Genomic DNA, 16,823 nt, shown 5'->3' with positions numbered 1-16,823 from the left:
TAGGGTTTTTGTTGAAATTTAGGGTCTTAGTTGTTGTTTGATTATTTGGTTATGTTTGAAAGAATGTTTGGCTGACATCTATTTTTTTATCAGAGTAGTGTAGTGTAGTGCACCTTCGGCTCGGGTTCTTATCTCCTCACTAAAATAGGACTTATTAACCTGCTTTGGTCCCGGGTCTATTGCCAGAGCCTCTCGGATAAGAGTGATGTAATGCCATTTTTGTTTTCAAGAAGCAACCACATTATTTTATTTTTTTAGTGTCATCTATTCTCCACTATCACACGACAATGCTTTACACTTTTACAGAATAGGTCGGAACTATTCGAAGTTTAAACTTAAAAGTTAAAACCATAAGACAAAACTAAAATTGTTGTAATAAAATTTGGATATATCATATTTAAAGTATTTTCCTTTTTTTTTTTAAGTTAGACTTGTTGATGAAACCTAATGATGGAAAATGAAAACAGAAACTCACAAACAAAGTCATCACCAGATGTTAAAACATATACTCACAAAGTCATATAACCTGCGCAACCCAAGTTAGTGGGCTTGATATCTCACAAAGTCATATAACATGTTTAAAATACATTCATATTTGAGTAGGGTTGGATATGTCATATAAACATGTATTTTTCTATTCTCGTTTTAAAATTTAGTAATATTCCTCTTCAATGTATCACTCTAAAATAGATATATACTTTAAATATTGGTATTAAAAAATAGAGTTAATTCTATAGGATAATTCTAGCATTTCTTCTAATTTGGAGAAGATTTTATTTTATAAAAGAATTTAGAGTGAAAAAAATAGGCGGAGATTGGAGATGTCTTAACTTTAACAACAAAATTATAAACCATGCATCATAAACCCAACCTTAAACTTTTAATTCAACCTACTTTTACAAACTGTAAACCGTATTAAGAGTAAAAATGATAACTACAGTTTCTTTTAAATTTTAACTACAGCTTATTCTAAAATTTTAACATCATTTTCACTCACTTAGTTAGTATGATAATAAAATCTGTTTTACGAGGATATGAAGTTCATTAATCAAAATTAACCTTAAATTTATGAAAGTCGTCTTAACAAATGATTTTACTAAATTTCTTACACGATTTTTTTTGTGTCGTAACAAATATTAGGACCATCACTTGTTAAACATTTATTATCGAAGAAAAGCCGGTTAAATTAGTAACATCAAAAAAATTAATAAGGCAGATAATCTGAAATACTTTTTTTTTTAAACTCCTATGACAAAATTTCATATTACCGTGAATTTGCAGATAATTTTCTACAGTTAAAAAACACTAATTTATTATTTAATTAATATAATAATAAAATAGCATTATCCCAACAACTAGAAAAAAATGAAAAAAAAGTTTTATTTTTAAGTAACAGTTAATCAAAAATTTACTGTATTTTGTATTTTTCAGAAAGAAAAGACAACTAATTTATTATTTAATTAATGTAATATTAAATACCATTATCCCAACAACTAGAAAAAAATGAAAAAAAAAAGTTTTATTTTTAAGTAACAGTTAATCAAAAGTTTACTGTATTTTGTATTTTTCAGAAAGAAAAGACAATAAAACTTTTAAGTTTCTTAGATATATTTTTTATTATCACTTATACAGGTTGTAATAAAATATGATTAGGTTAAAATATTCTTGAATCTATATCATTGGTGCAAAATCTCAAAAATCTCAAGTTAAGATAAGTTTTGATAATATAGCTGTATGTTTTTTTCCTCTAAAAATGTGTATATATATATTTTTCTTAAAGGAATTGCTTAATATAATCTTTTGAATAGAAATCCTTCCATTAACACTTGTCTCTATCTCTCTCATGTTCTGTAATCCCTAAATCCTCAAATTGGGACAAATTAGTCTCTCTCTCTCTCTCTCTCTCTCTCTGACACCCTTGCTTGTGCTTGGAGAATGCGTTCTGTGTAGTCAGCTGCTGTATTGGAAGGTTCGTGAGTCCCTGTCTCACTCTCTTTCTCGTCCATTTTCTCAATTATCTCTGTTGTGTTGATTATGAGACAGTACAATTGTAAAAGAAGATGGATGTTTTGTTCTTTGTCTCTTGTTTTATTTGTGTGCCCCAAAACTGTTAAAACAGAGACTGTTCTTATGATTTCTCGACATGGGTTTGAATTCAAATGAAGAATTGATTATTAAAAATGAAATCTTTTTTTGCCTGAAATTTAGAAAAGTTGTGATTTTTTTTCTTAATAAGTAAAGAGGAAATTAAAAATGAAATATTTTTAACTCAAATTTATTCTTTTTTTTGCCATCACTGTTCTGAAACTTTTTGCTTTATTGTTACTCTCTATTGAGTCAGTGAGCTATATGTAAATTGAATTTATATCTTGTCTATGGTTTTTTTGGGCAGTGAGTGCAAAAATGAGTAACGGTTCTTGGTTACCTGAAGAGGACTTGAAGGTTCTAGAGGATAATTTCTTCGACAATCTTGTTGATGATATCGATGATTTTCCCCTTGAAAACATCGAAACCGCTGATGATGATGAGGAAGATCGGGTTGCCAGGCCTCCACCATTCGATGTGCTAACAAGTTTGTACACTGAGTTAACTTGCAAGGTACAGCGTGTGCGAGTCTAGAAGCCCGCACACCATAAATCCAGTTTGCATTATCTATAGATTTAGCCTTGTGACCACATTTATTGCATATAACTAACTTCTTTCACTATGCCACTTTTAACAGCATGCAAATCTTTGATTAAGGAAAGTTGTAACATAAGCTTCCGTCGCTTCTTATTGCGTGATATGCAACTGGATATATATTGTTCATGCAATGGCATTCCACATTTGCAATTTGTATTAGGAAGAGATTTTGGTACACTTGCAACATGTCAATTGTTTTGGATTTAAACTTTAGTATGTTTTTATTGCATCATTTTGAATTTCATAAAAATCACTCTTATCTACATTAGGAAAGTGCATCATTTTGAATTGAAACTTTAATTATTTACGTCACACATGCATGTTACTTCGGTAGTATTAGCTAATGCTTCTGTGAGTTTGAAACACAATTGCTGTTTTCTTACCCATTTAGGAAAGCACCTAGAAAATAATCCTCAGTATGGTTCAGTCGAGAGTGTATATGTTAAGTCTTTGAAAGTATATGAGAAAAGACTGTGCAGTGTCTTAGGTCTTTCACTTAAGCTTTTCATGTGTCAAAATTCCATGGATGGGAATAGTTGCTATCTCTCTATATATATAGGACATGGCTAGATAGGTATAGGCGTTGAGTGTCTGTGTGCCTTCAGGGTTCGGCTGGTTGCGTGGCAGGGAGAGTTGTGGGGTTCTCTTCAGTAAAACACAAATTTACTTTGGTTAGTGTAGTGTCTGTGCTTGGTCTTGAGAGGAACAAAGGAGTAAACTGTTTTCTAAATCTATCAGTGCGTATACTTTTCTTATGGCTCTCTTCATTCTGAAGAAATGTTCTTTGTTTCTCACTTAACTTGAGGGAGACAAACCATAATTGGCAGCATATCAAATCCTGTTTTGTAAGGAGATAAACTGATGAAGATCATGTCTTCTTTTTCTTTACTTTTTGTATGCAATTGAATATGTTAGTGAGTTTAGATTCATTTACTTTGACTGACTTCATGCTGTGCAGAACCAGGCGAGTTCTTCAAATGTCTCTTCTACTGTTGATAGCTCCCCTCCTGATGTCAAAGTCTTGAAGCTAATTCAGTCTATAAGCCCAGTCTCAGTTCTCGAGAACACCAGTGGTTCCGCCTTGTCCCATAACCAAAACATAATTCAGGGACTTGGAGCAGAGATGTCTCAGCAGTTGGTTCCGGATGAATCAGAATCTGAAACTCACCTCTCTTCTGAAAATTCTGCCAAGAAGAAACGCAAGAAACAGAAGAGTCTTGCCCGGAAATGCACTCATTGCGAGACAACCAGTACCCCGCAACGCAAGAAACAGAAGAGTCTTGCCCGGAAATGCACTCATTGCGAGACAACCAGTACCCCGCAACGCAAGAAACAGAAGAGTCCTGCCCGGAAATGCACTCATTGCGAGACAACCAAGACCCCGCAGTGGAGGGAAGGACCCCGTGGGCCTAGAACCCTCTGCAATGCTTGCGGAGTACGGTTCAGGTCAGGCCGTCTTTTTCCAGAATACCGTCCAGCATCAAGCCCGACCTTCATCCCAACTGTACATTCAAATATGCACAGAATGATCGTTGAGATGAGAAGGAAAGATGAAGGCCAGCTTGATACCTGAAAGATCCGTACCGTGACTTCCTGAGCATAGGAGACTAAAACAGGGCTTTGTAACTTTGGTCTATGATAAAAACAAAATTGTGAGTATCTCTAGAATTGGTTAACTCTCTTCTCTTGGAAGACTAATGTTCTTAAAAACTAGAGTTTAGTGTTTGTGTTTTTTTTTTTAATCTGATGCGGAGAGTTTAGGGTTTTTGTTGAAATTTAGGGTCTTACTTGTTGTCTAATCAGAGTAGGGTAATGAACCTTAGGCTCGGGTTCGTATCTCCTCGCTAAAAAGAAGGACTTATTAACCCTTTGGTCGCTGGCGTGAGGGGATTACGGGTCTATTGCCAGAGCCTCTCGGATAAGAGTGATGTTTAATGCCATTTTTGTTTTGGTAACCTATATTCGAGAAGCAACCATATTATTTTACTTTTCAGTGTCATCTATACTAGTATACTACACTATCACACAACAATGCTTCACAGAATATATCGGAACTATTCGAAGTTTAGACTTGAAAGCATTAGACAAAACTGAAATTGCTGTGATTAAATTTGGATATATGAAGTATTTTTCTTTCTCGCGAAGCATTGTCTTAGTTTGTATAATGGCCATAACATTTGATGAGCAATATAAAGTATTTTGGTGCACAAAATTAAAAAAAAAAAAAAAAAAAATACTACTAAAGTTATGTAAGATATGTATGTATTTTTCTATTTTCGTTTTAAAGTTTAGTAATGTTTCTACTCAATGTATCACTCTAAATAGAGGTCTTAGTATAAAAGACAGAGTTTCTCCTATAGAATAGTCCTATCATTTCTTTTATTTTGGAGAGGATTTTATCTTTTTTTTTACAACAACAACTAGATTGACTCAAGCGAGCTAATACGAAAGAACATAGAGAATATTTTATCCTATAATGGAATTTAGAGGAAAAAATAGAGTAGGGTTGAAGATGCTTTTAATTCTAACAACAAAATTGTAAACCATGAATCATAAATCCAACCTTGAACCTTAAATTCAACCTAGTTTTATGTAAACCATATTAAGAGTAAAAGTAATAACTACACTTTCTTCTAATTTTAACATCATTTTCACTTACGTAGTTAGTATGCTAATGAAATTTGTTTTACAAGGAATACTAAGTTCATTAATCGAATAACCTAAAATTTATGAAAGTCGTCTTAACAAATAATTTTACTAAAAAAAAAATTTATACTACTAAATTACCTGCAATTATTTTTAGTGTCAAAACTCGAAACAAATATTAGTACCATCGCTTGTTAAAAATCTATTCTGTAAAATTAATAGCATTAAAAACATTTAATATCATCTTAGTCATATAATCTGAACTCATTTAGAAACAAAAAAAACTCCTACCAAAAAAATCTCATATTCCAAGGTAATTTTTTAAAATTAAAGAGTACTAAATTATTATGTAGTTAATAGAATTTTGAATAATAAAATACCAATATACCCATCAACAATAAAAAGAATGAAAATAAACATATTTGTTCAAGTATCAATAAATCAAAAGTGTTACTGTACTTATATTGTATTTTTTCAAAAAAAAATGAAAAGACAATAAAACTACTAAGTTTCTTAGATATTTTTTTAATTATCACTTATACAGATTGTGATAAAATATTCTTGTACCTATATCATTGGTGCAAAATCTCAATGTTAAGATAAGTTTTAATGATAAATAATAGCTGTAATATTTTCCACTGAAATCTTATAAATTCCTTTTTTTCTTAAATGAATTGCTTAATATAATATTTTGAATAGAGATCCTTCCATTAAAACTTGTCTCAGTTTCCTGCAATTTGTACAAAATCATTTAAAACTTTTTCTTTAAAGTGAAGTAAATCTTTAGAAACATATAATTTGGAAACTCATTTTTCCCAAACAACAAAAAAAAAAAAAAATTGAATGGTAAAGTCAAAGATATGACACAATTGAAATCCCGTGTACATTAACAACATTACATTACCTCTCTCCCTCTCTCTCTCTATCTCATGTTCTGTAATCCCTAAATCCCCAAATTGTGACAAATTAGTGTCTTTCTCTCACACACCCTTGCTCGTGCTTGGGGAATGCGTTCTGTGCAGTCAGCTGCTGTATCGGAAGGTTCGTTGGGTCTCTCTCTGTCTCACTCTCTTTCTCTTCCATTTTTCTCAATTATCTCTGATTATGAGACAGTACAAAATGTAAAAAAGAAGATGTTTTGTTCTTCGTTATGATTCTTCCTTGTCTCGTGTTTTGTTATTCTGTGCCCTAAAACTGTTAAAAACGGAGACTGTTCTCATGATTTCTCGAAATGGGTTTGAATTCAAATGTTGAATTGAATATTCAAAATGAAATCTTTTTTTGCCTAAAATTCTCAGCCAATTCATATGTAACGACAAAATGAAATCTTTTTTTTGACTCAATTTAGTCTTTTTTTGCCATTTCTGTTCTGTAAATTTGCTTTATTGTGTTACTCTCTCTCTCTCTATTGAGTCAACATATTGAGTGAGCTAATGGGAAATTGAATTTTAGTCATACATATACGCTTTATGTTTATGTTGGCTTGGCTTTGCTTTGCTTAAACTTATGTTAATGTTGTTTTCTCTGTCTTGTCTATGGTTTTTTTTTTTAATTGAGCAGAGTGAGTGACAAATGAGTAACGGTTCATGGTTACCTGAAGAGGACTTCAAGGGTCTTGCCGATAATTTCTTTGATAATCTTGTTGAGCATATGGATGATTTCCCCCTTGAAGACATCGAAACCGCTGATGATGATGAGGAAGAAGATTGGGTTACCGGGTTTAAAAACCTCGGCCCTCCACCATTGGACGTGCTAACGAGTTTGTCCTCTGAGTTCAATTGCAAGGTACAGCGTGTGCGAGTCCACAAGCCTGCAACCATTGTGGTGAGTGACTAAGTAGTTCTTAGGGGTTATACACATTTAATTAAGCATCTCACTTTGATAGATTGTTTACTTTGCATCATTTATGCAACTTGATATATTTGTTCATGCAATCACATCCCACATTTGCATTTTTGGTACACTGCAACATGTCAGTTCTTTTGTATATTAGCTTCAGTTGGTTTTTTGTTGCATTGAAAAGAATCACTCTTATCTGCATTAGGAAACTGCATCATTTTGGATTTTTTGAAACTTTATTTATTTACGTTAACTTGATTGTTCACACGATTACAATATCCATTTGCATTAGGAAATAGTTTAGCATGTGATCACCCACCCATTCTATTGAATTTAAGCATCCATAGCTTTTTACTGAATTAGGTGTGTGTAAAAGTCAAAGAATCACGCTTGTCTATATGGATCATTTAGGCAAGAGATGTGCATGTGCTAGAGGAAAATAGTTTTGTGTCAGTATTGGTGTAATGCTTCTGTGGGTTTGAAACACAATTACTATTTTCTTACCCAGTTAGGAAAGCACCTGAGAAAGTAGTAATCTGAGAGTATGTATGTTAAGTCTTTGAAGGTATATGTGAAAAGGACTGTGCAGTGTCTTAGGTCTTTAATTTTACCTTTTCCTGTGTCAAATTCCCATGGATAGGAATAGTTGCCAACTCAGCAGCTGGTATATGTATAGGATGTGGTTAGATAGGTAAGGGCGTTGAGTGTTTCTGTGGTTGTTTAGGGCCTTTGTGGCAGGAAAGGTTTTTTTTGGGTTTCTTGATCTCTTCAACAAAACTTTAAATTACTTTGGTTAGTTAAGTGTCTGTGTTTGTTCTTGAGAGGAACAAAGGAGAAACTGTTTTCTAATTCTATCAGTTTGTATGTGTATATGTAGCACAAGAAGGATTAGGCTTAGTATCATTGTCAATCTGATATTGAACTCTGTTGATATATGAGGAATCATGCTCAGGCTTGTTTCGTTTGTATACTTTTCTTATGGCACTCTTTATTCTGAAGAAATCTTCTTTGTCTCTCACTTAACTTGAGAGAGACATACCATTATTGGCAACATATCAGATTGTCTTCTTTTTTACCATGACTCTTGTTCTTTTTCTTTACTTTTTTGTATGCATTGAATATGTTACTGAGTTTAGATTCATTTACTTTGATTGACTTCATGCGTGCAGAAGCAGTCGAGTTCTTCGGATGTCTCTTCTACTGTTGATAACTCCCCTCCTGATGTCAAAGTCTCGAAGCTGTTTCAGTCTTCAAGCCCAGTCTCAGTTGTCGACAACACCACCAACGGTTCCGTCTTGTCCCAAAACCAAAACAGGATTCAGAGACTGGCCTTTCTGGTGAAAGGCATCAGAAGCAAACGCAAACGCCCCACAACGCTGAGATTCTTCCAGTCACTTGGAGCAGAGATGTCTCAGCATTTCGTTCCGGATGAATCAGAATCTGAAACTTACCTCTCTTCCGAGAGTTCTGCCAAGAAGCGCAAGAAGAACAAGAGTCGTCCGGCCCCGTCGGTCTCCAGTCCAGAACTATTTAACTCAGACGGGACAGTCCGGAAATGCACTCATTGCGAGACAACTAGGACACCGCAGTGGAGGGAAGGACCATGTGGGCGTAACACCCTATGCAATGCTTGCGGAGTACGGTTCAGGTCAGGCCGTCTTGTTCCAGAATACCGTCCAGCATCAAGCCCGACCTTCATCCCAACCGTGCATTCAAATTCGCACAGAAAGATCATTGAGATGAAGACTAGAACAGAAAGATCCGAGCATAGAAACTAAACAGGGCTTTTGTAACTTCAGTAGACCAAATGAGTTTTCTAATTAATTCACGCTTTTTTTTGTGTGTTTCCGCTTGTTTAGTACCATCATTTTCGATGTCGTTATTTTTTTATAGAATTATTAAGCTTATTTAGGACAAAAATAGTACATGGTATAATTAAAGCTATATTAAATATTGAGATTAGGTCTGCGTATTTACGCCGGTACAAGAATTATGTGTAGAATTCTATTGAAAATATTTATATATTAATAGTATCCCATATATTAATTCTATATTTTATTTGGTAAAAAGATTTTAAAATCGGTTTAAACTTAATGCACTTCATCTTGTAATATAATTTGTTTGATAGTTTTTTTTTTTTTTTGCGGGAATAGTATTCTGACATTTTAACGTCTAATAGCCATTGATTCTGACATCTCTATAAGCTGAAGCTAGCTAAGTCATGTTAAATTCGAGGAATGAGCATACGATCTTGATTGTAGAAGACTTCTTAAATTTATCTGATTCACGGGGATTTAAGAAGCTTAAAGACCTAGATTTATCTGATTCACGGGGCTTTTCACAAACTTGTTTTGTGTGAGTTTTTTTGTAGTATTTTTTTGTTCTCATTCTTTTATTTTTCTTGTGCAGTGGCGTTGTGGAGTGTGACTTACGTTTGGAAGTTCTGACACTTCACGGATGTGAAGATCTACTAGAGTTACACATATGCTATCTTTGATTTTGTTTAATAAATTGTAAAATGCTTATACTAACTCTTGTCAATCTTTATGAAGGTTTAACTTGGAACATTTTTTGGGTATAATATAAGCTTTGAAATGTAAGTATAGTATCTTGATTAGCATAATATAATAATTTGTTAATGGCAAACTTGTAATTTACGTTTTGTTTTGGACAGGCGGAAAGAGATAGTGTTTGATCTTGATGAATACAATCAGTTTTTGTTGGATGCGGGTGATCCAACTAATGGCCAACATTTTGCTGAAGAAGATGATGCTACTGCTCCAAGACTCATACACTGGGTGATTTGAGGAGTGGTATTACCGTATTATTAATTAAGGAATCAATGTAATCGAATTTGAAAGAATTTAAAGTTTCTAAATAATTTTAGTGATATTTCATTCTGTGCTTTATAGATTCTATTAAATTTAAGTATCTATTCAACTAACTACGTTTGCTTGTGATGGTATGTTGTTTTAAAAGAATTTAATAGAAAATTCAAAGAATTCGACGTGCTATTATTTGGCTAACATTAGTTAAGATGTTTAACAATATTTTAAATTTTATTTTTCCTTTCGCCATCGATTTTTTTTTGTATTTTCATAATTATTAGAATTTAATCTCAAAAAGATTTCACAATTATTAGCATTAGTTAAGATGTTTTACATCCATGCCACTATAGATTTAAATCAAAATTTATTACATAAATTAAAACTATTTGTAGTCATTTAATTTGAATCTATATTACTATTTTTTTTAAACAACAAATTATTTTTAAAAATTGATAATTATTCATATTTTATTAAAATAAAGTCCATTCAAATTTTTCCACCACATCAAACTTTTTTTCTATATTCAAATATTTCACGGATGAAATGTATTTTTACACAAAATAGTCACAAATTTGAATAATAATAAAAAATTAGTTACATATTTTGTTTTATACAAACGAATCTTAGATCTCAAATAATAATTTTATTTGAATCGATTTATACGCACTATGTGCGGGTTGTTTACCTAGTTATCGTATTATTACTTAAAAAATCAAAATAATCGAATTTGAAAGAATTTAAAGTTTCTAAATAATTTTAGTGATATTTCGTTATGTGCTTTATAGATTCTATTAAATTTAAGTATCTATTCAACTAACTAAGGTTGCTTGTGATGGTATGTTGTTTTAAAAGAATTTAATAAAAAATTCAAAGAATTCGACGTGCTATTATTTGGCTAGCATTAGTTAAGATGTTTAACAATATTTTAAATTTTATTTTTCCTTTCGCCATCGATTTTTTTTTGTATTTTCACAATTATTAGAATTTAATCTCAAAAGGATTTCTTCCACACAATCTGAAAAATTAAACCTTTTCTACAGATTCTGATTTTTCAAAAAATGTTAAAATACAAAATAGAAAGTGGCATTCCAGCTTAATTTTTTCTAAGCACTGGCTTATGAGTTTATATACAATAAAGTAACTCTTTGTAATATCTTTACAAACCAAATATTACTCTATAAAAATGTACTTAAAGAATATAAAGACTAGGTGCTAATTCTGACTTTTTAACTTCTAGTTGCCATTGATTCTGACTTTTTTTTTTTAACTTGTAATAGACTTCCTCATCTCTATAAGCTGAAGCCAAGTCATGTTAAAATCGAGGGATGAGCATACGATCTGATTGTATAATAAGACTTGACATTCGTCTATTGAGTTGACCTTCAAGGGAAGTTATACATTTTGCTGAGTTTAGTTAGAACTATTGTTTACACCAAGGCAATGCTTTTCCTTGCAACCTCGAATTTGATCCATGATTTAGTACCTTTGCTGACTCTCCCATCTCTCACGAAAGAGACTTTTGTCAAACCGAAAAGGTTTTCTGATATTTGGGTTGGAGACATCAATATTATGAAAATTGGTGTATGATCTGAACCATTAAAATCCAAATTTTTTGGTTTAAAGTGTGGAAATTCAGAAATTTTTAACACGTGGTTTAGAAAACACTCAACCTTTCTCTCTCTCATCTCTTCGGTTGTCAAACATGAATTTAGAACTCATCATTCAAATCTACAATTTTATCAAATTGAATATATAATATAACATCAAATAAATTATTATTCTTTTTTTCAAGCAAACAAAGTTGTTTAGGTAATAAGAATATTGAACAAAGACAAAGATGAATTAAAAAGAAAGAATCAAATAGTATAAAACAATATACTAGAGCAATGCGAACTACTATGCTTTTTCTTTGCCGCTTGGTTTCTTTTCTTTTGATGTTTGCCCGGAAGTTGTTGGTTTGGTGTTGTTAGCGGATGTCCAGGGGACTGCGATCCCACGGTCTGTTCGTATGTAGTTTCTTTATTTTATAATAAAACATAGGAGACTTTGTCTCCTTTTTCACACCAAAAAAAATATACTAGAGCAATGCGTATTCTTGTCTCTCCTAAGAGTGATTTGAGAGGTGTGATTACCATAAAACGGCTTCTCACTCTTTACAACGATTCAGTTTTTATTCAAGGGTTCACCTTTTTCGATTGTATACTTAAGTAATTTGACCGTCATCTATGGATATTGACATTGGTGACGATTCAATTATACTTCAATTATGTGATTTTGAGATTGATTTCAAAGAGAAAAAAGAGGAGTATTGTTCACATTCCACTTCTGTTACAAAATATTTTGTTTCAAAGTCTGGAGAATCCAGAGCCATCATCAATACTAGTTTGTAGGATAATTCGATATGAATTTTTGAATCTCTTCAAGATAGTGTTAGCCAAACATTGGATTTGCATTTGAGTGAAGTCATTTTCGCAAAAAAAAAAAAAGAAGAAGAGGAATATAACATATATCACCAAGACAACATATATAGTTAACATTTCTTTTTTTATATAGTTTTTTTTTCTCTCCGTATAGTAAATGTTGTTGTAAACTTGTAATCATCTATATTTTAATGGTTCTGAAAAAAAAAATATGAAAAAAGACAACTTAGTTTTGATCGTCAAAAAAAAAAAAAAAAAGACAAATGAAACAGAAGGTGTCATCTGAATCTGAAGACATAACGACACAGATTCCTCAGACTTCGTTGTCTTTCCCTTCTTGTAGGGTCCCCTTTAACCCCCAATTATGTCTCTTCCCTCATTTGTCCTCATTCGTTTTTATTTTATTTTATTGTTTTAATAATTCTAGACTGTTTGCCAAAAAAAAATAATTCTAGACTTATTAATGGACAAAAACAAAATCATTTAAGAGTTTTGAGTGGAAAAAAAAACCATCAGTGGATACAAAAAAAAAAAAGAAAAACACTAAATTATTACGACCCAACTTATCATCAATTATTTTATATTTTTTCTTATCATCGATTATTGTTGAGAGCTACTCGACTAATTTACTTTTTCCAAATTTATTATTATTAACATGCATTCAAATACAGATGTCACATTTAGGAGTCTCATTTCATAACATTTGATGTCGACCAAAAAAACAAAATTTAATATTCCTAAAAATCATACATAAAATAGTTTTGATATTGAAAAAAAAAGAGTGTAAAACAAAGAATATTTACCATATTTTTATTATTGAAATGGACAAAAATCTTTTAACCAATCTTTACTTGAAACAAAAATAATAAACCAAGAGATTACAAAAAACAAAAAAACAATAAATCTAAAGATATATAAATGGAATCAGTTGGCCAATCATGTTTCAGCTTAAGGATTTAACGTGGGAGACAAAGCAAGCCGTGATGATGATGCCACGTGTACATTCACATATGTGCCAGCTCAGCAACTAAACAAGTCAACTGTCGTAGAAAGTGTTTTACTTTTACTACTAAGTTGTCTTTAGCTGTCATGAGCGTAAGTTAACGAGTTGTCAACAGTATGTGTTTTAAATGCGCGTCAGGCGCAATATAGTCTCTCGCTCTGTCCTTGTCGTTTGGGCCCAAACCCTTTTTTTAGTTTTGGCCCACTTTTATTAATAAGCAGCCACTGTTGTTCTTTTCTATTTTTCCAATGTTACAAAGATATTTTCGTCCACAATATCATCAAATTGCATGATTTGGTGAGATAATGGTAAAAGTTTGGGATGGGCGCTAGTGGGACGTTTAGAATGGGCGTAGTCTAACAAAAAATAGCTAAATTTAACTAAAGAAATTAATAACTAAAATTTGTTCTATGATAATTAGTTACGAATGAAATTATTGCAAGTATCAAAATTATTAAACAGATTAATAAAATATATATTTAAAAAGACTGGTCCAATATTATTAAGAACATATCTAAATTTATATTTAAAAAATTAGTCAGAATATATCCAAATTTATATTCTCTGAAAATTTGGCCACAAAATATGATCCGAAAATGTCATTTACACCTAAAATTTCAATGACTAATTAATATATATTTTACTTGATGTCATTAGATTAAATTCATTATTTTTGTTGGATTATTGATGTTTGTGTGACTGGAAATTGATATATATATATATATATATACTTGGTCATGTTCGTAAGAAAACACTTGAGAGCATTTTTAAATAATTATCCATAATGTTATAATTGTATATATGACTTTGGATAATTTAGAGAAGACTTAAACAAATGTTAGCATACAGTAATATATATGCTACTTTGAGAGCTATTTTGGATAATTTAGAGGAGACTTTCCACAATATATATGCTATTTTGTTGGTGAACATACGCAACATGTTTTCTCTTTGCAGGTGAGAGAGAACAAATATCTCACAAGCACTATTCTTAAGATGTGAAACTAGAAAAAGCTTTGTGGTTACCATTTTGAATCTTGATCTCCCTTTTTGACATAAATCTTTAATCTCCAATCCTATTCCTCTACAAAAAAGCAAATTTACAATGTTTTAGCATAGGTTAACTCGGGACAAGAGCATTAAATATTATCTAACCACATCAAGTATATATATAGTATTTGGAAAAGAAATGGTTGGCACCTACGATTATATATTTTATAATTTCATTGTAAATCAAAATAACAAATAACAGATGTCACGATTATGCACATGCAGTTCGTCTTATCTTTTCATATGCAAGTTATAGCTTAAATTCTTTGATTTGATATGTCTCTCTTGTTTTTCATTAGCAAGAAAACATAATCCACGAAGGTTAATCATTTAGGGGATGGGTTTTTCAATATCCCAGTTTTATTACAAACATAAACTTTTGTTTCTTATGGGATTTGTTGACCAATAAAGGAATTGTGAGGGTTTGGAAAATGAAAAAAAAAAAATTTATATATAAGAGTTAATGGTGGATTTAAGCAGTTGACGGTGAAACATGGAAAGAGACGTTTGGGTGGTTTGGTTTGGTTGTCTGAGCAGTGACGCTTCTATTTGATTTGGAAGGTTTGGCGGACAGTGACACAACAACTTAACTACACCCATCTTCCCTTTTGTCACATCTCATGTCTTTCAACCATCTATCTATCTCTCTCTCTCTCTCAATAAAAGATTGTTAGGAACTTTAGGATTGAAAACTGATCATACAGACATAATTAAATTGTTTGAAACATATATACAATTATACAAATGACATCGGGTTCACTAGCTTTGACATATGCGTTATAGCAGCTAATAGACATGACATAACAATCCCAACATGAATGATGTTAAAAATAACAAAAACAAAATTATAACATGAATAGAACTCCAAATACTAATATGAAATTATATATTTATATTTGTCTATATAGCATGTTATAACATTGGAGTAGAATGACCTCAACTTGGTTTAATAGTGAGTTAGTGACCAGAGGGTCACATAATTATATATGATATATCTATATAAAACTCAAATGTCTAGTGTTTTATCTCCAAGACATGTACAAGTCAAACCTTCTGTAATATAATTTTTAAACACAATATCTTCATCTGATTTTGCAAAGTGAAAACTATTTTTGTACGTGTGACTGTTAATTTATTGATGATAAAATTATATTTCTTTCTGCATAGACAACTTACAAAATAAGAAGACTGTTAAGTATAGTATATAGATCAGGAAAGCTAATGTTAATAGAGTTTGGGTAAAGTAGTTTCATATGTTTATGTGTAAGAAAAGTTGAAGATAGGGTTAGCTAGGAGTCATAGGACCAATGGACCATTTCATAAATCATAATGCAAGACAACCACCAACACAATATTTACCATTCTAATTTTGTGTTGCTTCTCTCTATTCATGTCAAATCCATATATTAAATATATCTGCATTTGATATACACATTTACATGAATATATCCGTGTGTGTATTAGAGATAAGATGAAAAAAGTATATGGCTGAAATACACACTTGAAAGACAAAGAAACTGTGTGTCATGTCGATGATTTTATGTTTTGTTCTTTTTTTTTTTTTCACAAGTCATGCATTAATTAATCCCTTTGTTTTCTTCCTCTCTCCTGGTCCATTTATTCTCTATTAACTATTTTTTGTTTGCTCCTATTATTTTTCAACCTTGTTTGCTCATTCTTTGACAATGAACTTACACAAATGTTTATTTACAATTTTATGTTAGAATAGTCATGTGATTTTTCTTTTCAAACAGAAGTCGACAAAAAGAATAGTTACTTGGTTTCGTATATGGTCAATAGAAGTTAATATAGTCCTACTCCTAACTTTACTTAAGTCATCTGTTTAGTGTTTGTATAGTTAAAAGAGTAAATTAGGGATCAGCAGCGAGAAGAGAACTCATGATGAATATTTTCTCTTGTTTAATGTGATTGTATTCAGCTAAAGAATTTCAAATACAATTTGTTGCAGTAGACAAAAATATATTCGTGGCTTTTTTAACTTTCTAAAAAATTAAAGTTAAGATAGGAAAAAGAATACGGATGTTCTAGATTTTAGGAAAATACTTTATAGTGATAATATCAAGTGAAAAATACGACAAAATTGGTTTGAATTGTTTTTTTTTTGAAAAGAAAAGCAAAACCACCAATTTTTTTTTTTAATTACCATAAACGTTTAAAAAAGAAAAAGAAACAAGGACCAAAATACGGATGAGTTGGGTGATGTCCGTGTCAGATTATAATTGGACAATATTGACCCGACAAAACAATCGACGAGTACAATTAACTTCAACGAACTCATCACACACTCCTAACTCCGATCCCCTTTTTAACAGCCGCGTTTTCATCTCTTGGGTC

At 31.5% G+C, this 16,823-nt stretch overlaps 2 protein-coding genes across 2 annotated transcripts; both read left to right on the top strand.

Moving 5' to 3' along the window:
* Window positions 1,791–4,447, top strand: LOC104786883 (putative GATA transcription factor 13). The gene is made up of 3 exons (XM_010512335.2): window positions 1,791–1,969; window positions 2,393–2,598; window positions 3,641–4,447. The coding sequence occupies exons 2-3, from the start codon at window positions 2,404–2,406 to the stop codon at window positions 4,253–4,255; spliced, it is 810 nt and encodes a 269-aa protein (XP_010510637.1). The 5' UTR covers window positions 1,791–1,969; window positions 2,393–2,403; the 3' UTR covers window positions 4,256–4,447.
* Window positions 6,210–9,141, top strand: LOC104786882 (putative GATA transcription factor 13). Its single transcript, XM_019245929.1, has 3 exons — window positions 6,210–6,369; window positions 6,891–7,152; window positions 8,337–9,141. Exons 2-3 carry the CDS (start codon window positions 6,901–6,903, stop codon window positions 8,943–8,945), a joined length of 861 nt encoding a protein of 286 aa, XP_019101474.1. The 5' UTR covers window positions 6,210–6,369; window positions 6,891–6,900; the 3' UTR covers window positions 8,946–9,141.

Source organism: Camelina sativa, chromosome 5, assembly GCF_000633955.1.
Source record: "Camelina sativa cultivar DH55 chromosome 5, Cs, whole genome shotgun sequence".
In the NCBI taxonomy this organism is placed as follows: Eukaryota; Viridiplantae; Streptophyta; class Magnoliopsida; order Brassicales; family Brassicaceae; genus Camelina; species Camelina sativa.
The sequence above is the reverse complement of the archived record's forward strand: the minus strand, read 5'-3'. Positions and strand labels throughout refer to the sequence as shown.